Here is a 2,217-nt window from a genome sequence, read left to right as displayed (position 1 = left end):
TGTAAGATGGGAAACCATAAAAATCCTATAAGATTCCATAGACAGCAAAATAGCAGACATGTCATAGCAATATCTTTATAGACACAGCTCCTAGGGCAAACGGGTGAACAGTTTGCTGGCTGGTAGGGCTCAATACTGAGTGTTGTTGACCTATGAACTAGGACAGTGGTTGGCAAACTGCGGCACGGCAAACCGCGGCTCGCAAGCCACATGTGGCTCTTTGGCCCCTTGAGCGTGACTCTCACAAAATACCGGCTCTTCCACAAAATACCGACTTCTACACATGGGCCACGAAGTTTCAATTGCACTGTACGTGTGCGCCCGCACTCAAGGGGTCAAAGAGCCGCATGTGGCTCGCGACCCGTGGTTTGCTGATCACGGAACTAGAAGATCATGGTTTGATTCTGAGGGCACATGCCTGGGTGGTGGGCTCGATCCCTGGTGGTGGATATGCAGGAGGCAGCCAATTGATGATTCTCTCTCATCATTGATATTTCTATCTCTCCCCTTCCTCTCTGAAATCAATAAAAAATGTATTTTTTAAAAAGGGAATAGTTCTTGGTTATTTATTGCTAGTTTTTTTTATATTACTGGACATACCGGTAATGCTAGACTTCCAAACCACTGCCAATTACATAACCTTTGAGTCTGACTTTTTGCAATAGTAAAAAGATGAATTTGCAAGGTGTTGCATAGATTGAGTTAATATATGTAAAGCATCTAGTATAAATGTTAGTTCCTTCTTTTTACAACATAATTTTTTTCTCCTTACAGGGAGTCTGAAGATACAGTATTGCTGGTCCTCAAAGAAATCTATCAAACCCAGGGTATCTTCCTTGATCAGCCTTTACAATAAAAATGAATCTTCTATGGCTGTCTAATGTAAGTTTTTAAATGTCATGTACATAGCATAGTTCCTACATATTAACATGTTATAAAGAACTAAGGAGTTGGACTCTTTATAAATATACTTTTCTGTTCCCTGTCACTAAACTCTAATTTTTCTAGGAAGTGTTTTAGTTATTATTCATTTTTAAAGGGACTCTGATTAACATTCATGGGGAAAAGGTGTATAGTGCTGTGATTAGTGTGTATGTGAGCGTGCATGTGTGCACACGGCTTTGCTAGTGATTTGGCCCAATAATACTTGTCATTTTTAGGATCCAAACTCAGAATCTTCATAGTTCTGATCATCTAAGAATTACCATGGCAACAGTTACAATTTTAATTACAAACAGCCCATCCTGAGATTTACTCGGTCTTATAGATGTGTATTATATCTAACTAGAGGCCCGGTGCACAAATTCTTGCACAGTGGGGTCCCTTGGCCTGGCCAGTGATTGAGGCCTATTGGGGGGGCTGGCTGGTGGGGGGAAGGGACTGTGGGAGGTTGGCCGGTCGGGGGAAGGGACCGTAGGAGGTTGGCTGGCCAGGGGGAAGGGATATAGTATTTATTAGGTTCTGGCATTCTCCCTTGGTGCCTTCCAGTTGTGCCTACATGGTGACTTCTTTTCCCCTTTCTCCCTAGATGGACATTGAGGGGTCCTTCAACAGAAAATCCACCTGTTTGTTGCTGGAGTTTTCCTCTCCTCAGCTGCGTCATTTCTTGCATGTTGCCTGTCGCTCACCATTGGGGGCTTTGGAAGATAATCTTCCATTTTGGAAGTGAGTGGAAAAGCAAAGGAAAGACACCCTATTATTTTTTACTACTGGCTTCATATAAATACTTGCCATTCTTTCTTTATAGCTGGGGGTGGTTTGCGTCCTTAATTCTTTGTTGACATTATATAGGTACCAGACTTTATTGCCTATCACTTGAGATGGTAGTAAATCTGCTTTGAGTTTGATTTGTTTTGGGTTGGTAAAATTTTTTCTAGGAAATGTTTTAGTTTGGAAGCACACTGTTGAGATTCAGCAGGTAATTGGGGTACATTCTTCTCTCACTAGTGTTCTCTGCATTGAAGGCTATGTCTAAATGGATATGGAAAAGACTGTTGGGCAGTCCAATTCTGTTGAGCTATCTTTTCTTTTCTATGAATTCTGTATGAAGAAAGACTAAAATGGCCGAAACCGGTTTGGCTCAGTGGCTAGAGCGTCGGCTTGCGGACTGAAAGGTCCCAGGTTCGATTCCGGTCAAGGGCATGTACATGGGTTGTGGGCACATCCCCAGTGGGGAGTGTGCAGGAGGCAGCTGATCGATGTTTCTCTCTCATCGAT

General features: G+C 42.6%; 1 protein-coding gene across 1 annotated transcript in view; it reads left to right on the top strand.

Moving 5' to 3' along the window:
• DDHD2 (DDHD domain containing 2) overlaps positions 1–1,673 on the top strand; it is a 19,218-nt gene extending 17,545 nt beyond the window's left edge. The window contains 2 exon segments of the mRNA XM_015565227.1: positions 775–882; positions 1,529–1,673. Coding sequence (XP_015420713.1) covers positions 775–856 — 82 coding nt within the window. The 3' untranslated portion in view covers positions 857–882; positions 1,529–1,673.
• The last annotated feature ends 544 nt before the right edge of the window (positions 1,674–2,217 follow it).

Source organism: Myotis davidii, unplaced genomic scaffold, assembly GCF_000327345.1.
Source record: "Myotis davidii unplaced genomic scaffold, ASM32734v1 scaffold93, whole genome shotgun sequence".
NCBI classification, from domain to species: Eukaryota; Metazoa; Chordata; class Mammalia; order Chiroptera; family Vespertilionidae; genus Myotis; species Myotis davidii.
Note: the sequence above shows the minus strand (reverse complement) of the source record. Positions and strands in the feature narration are given on the sequence as shown.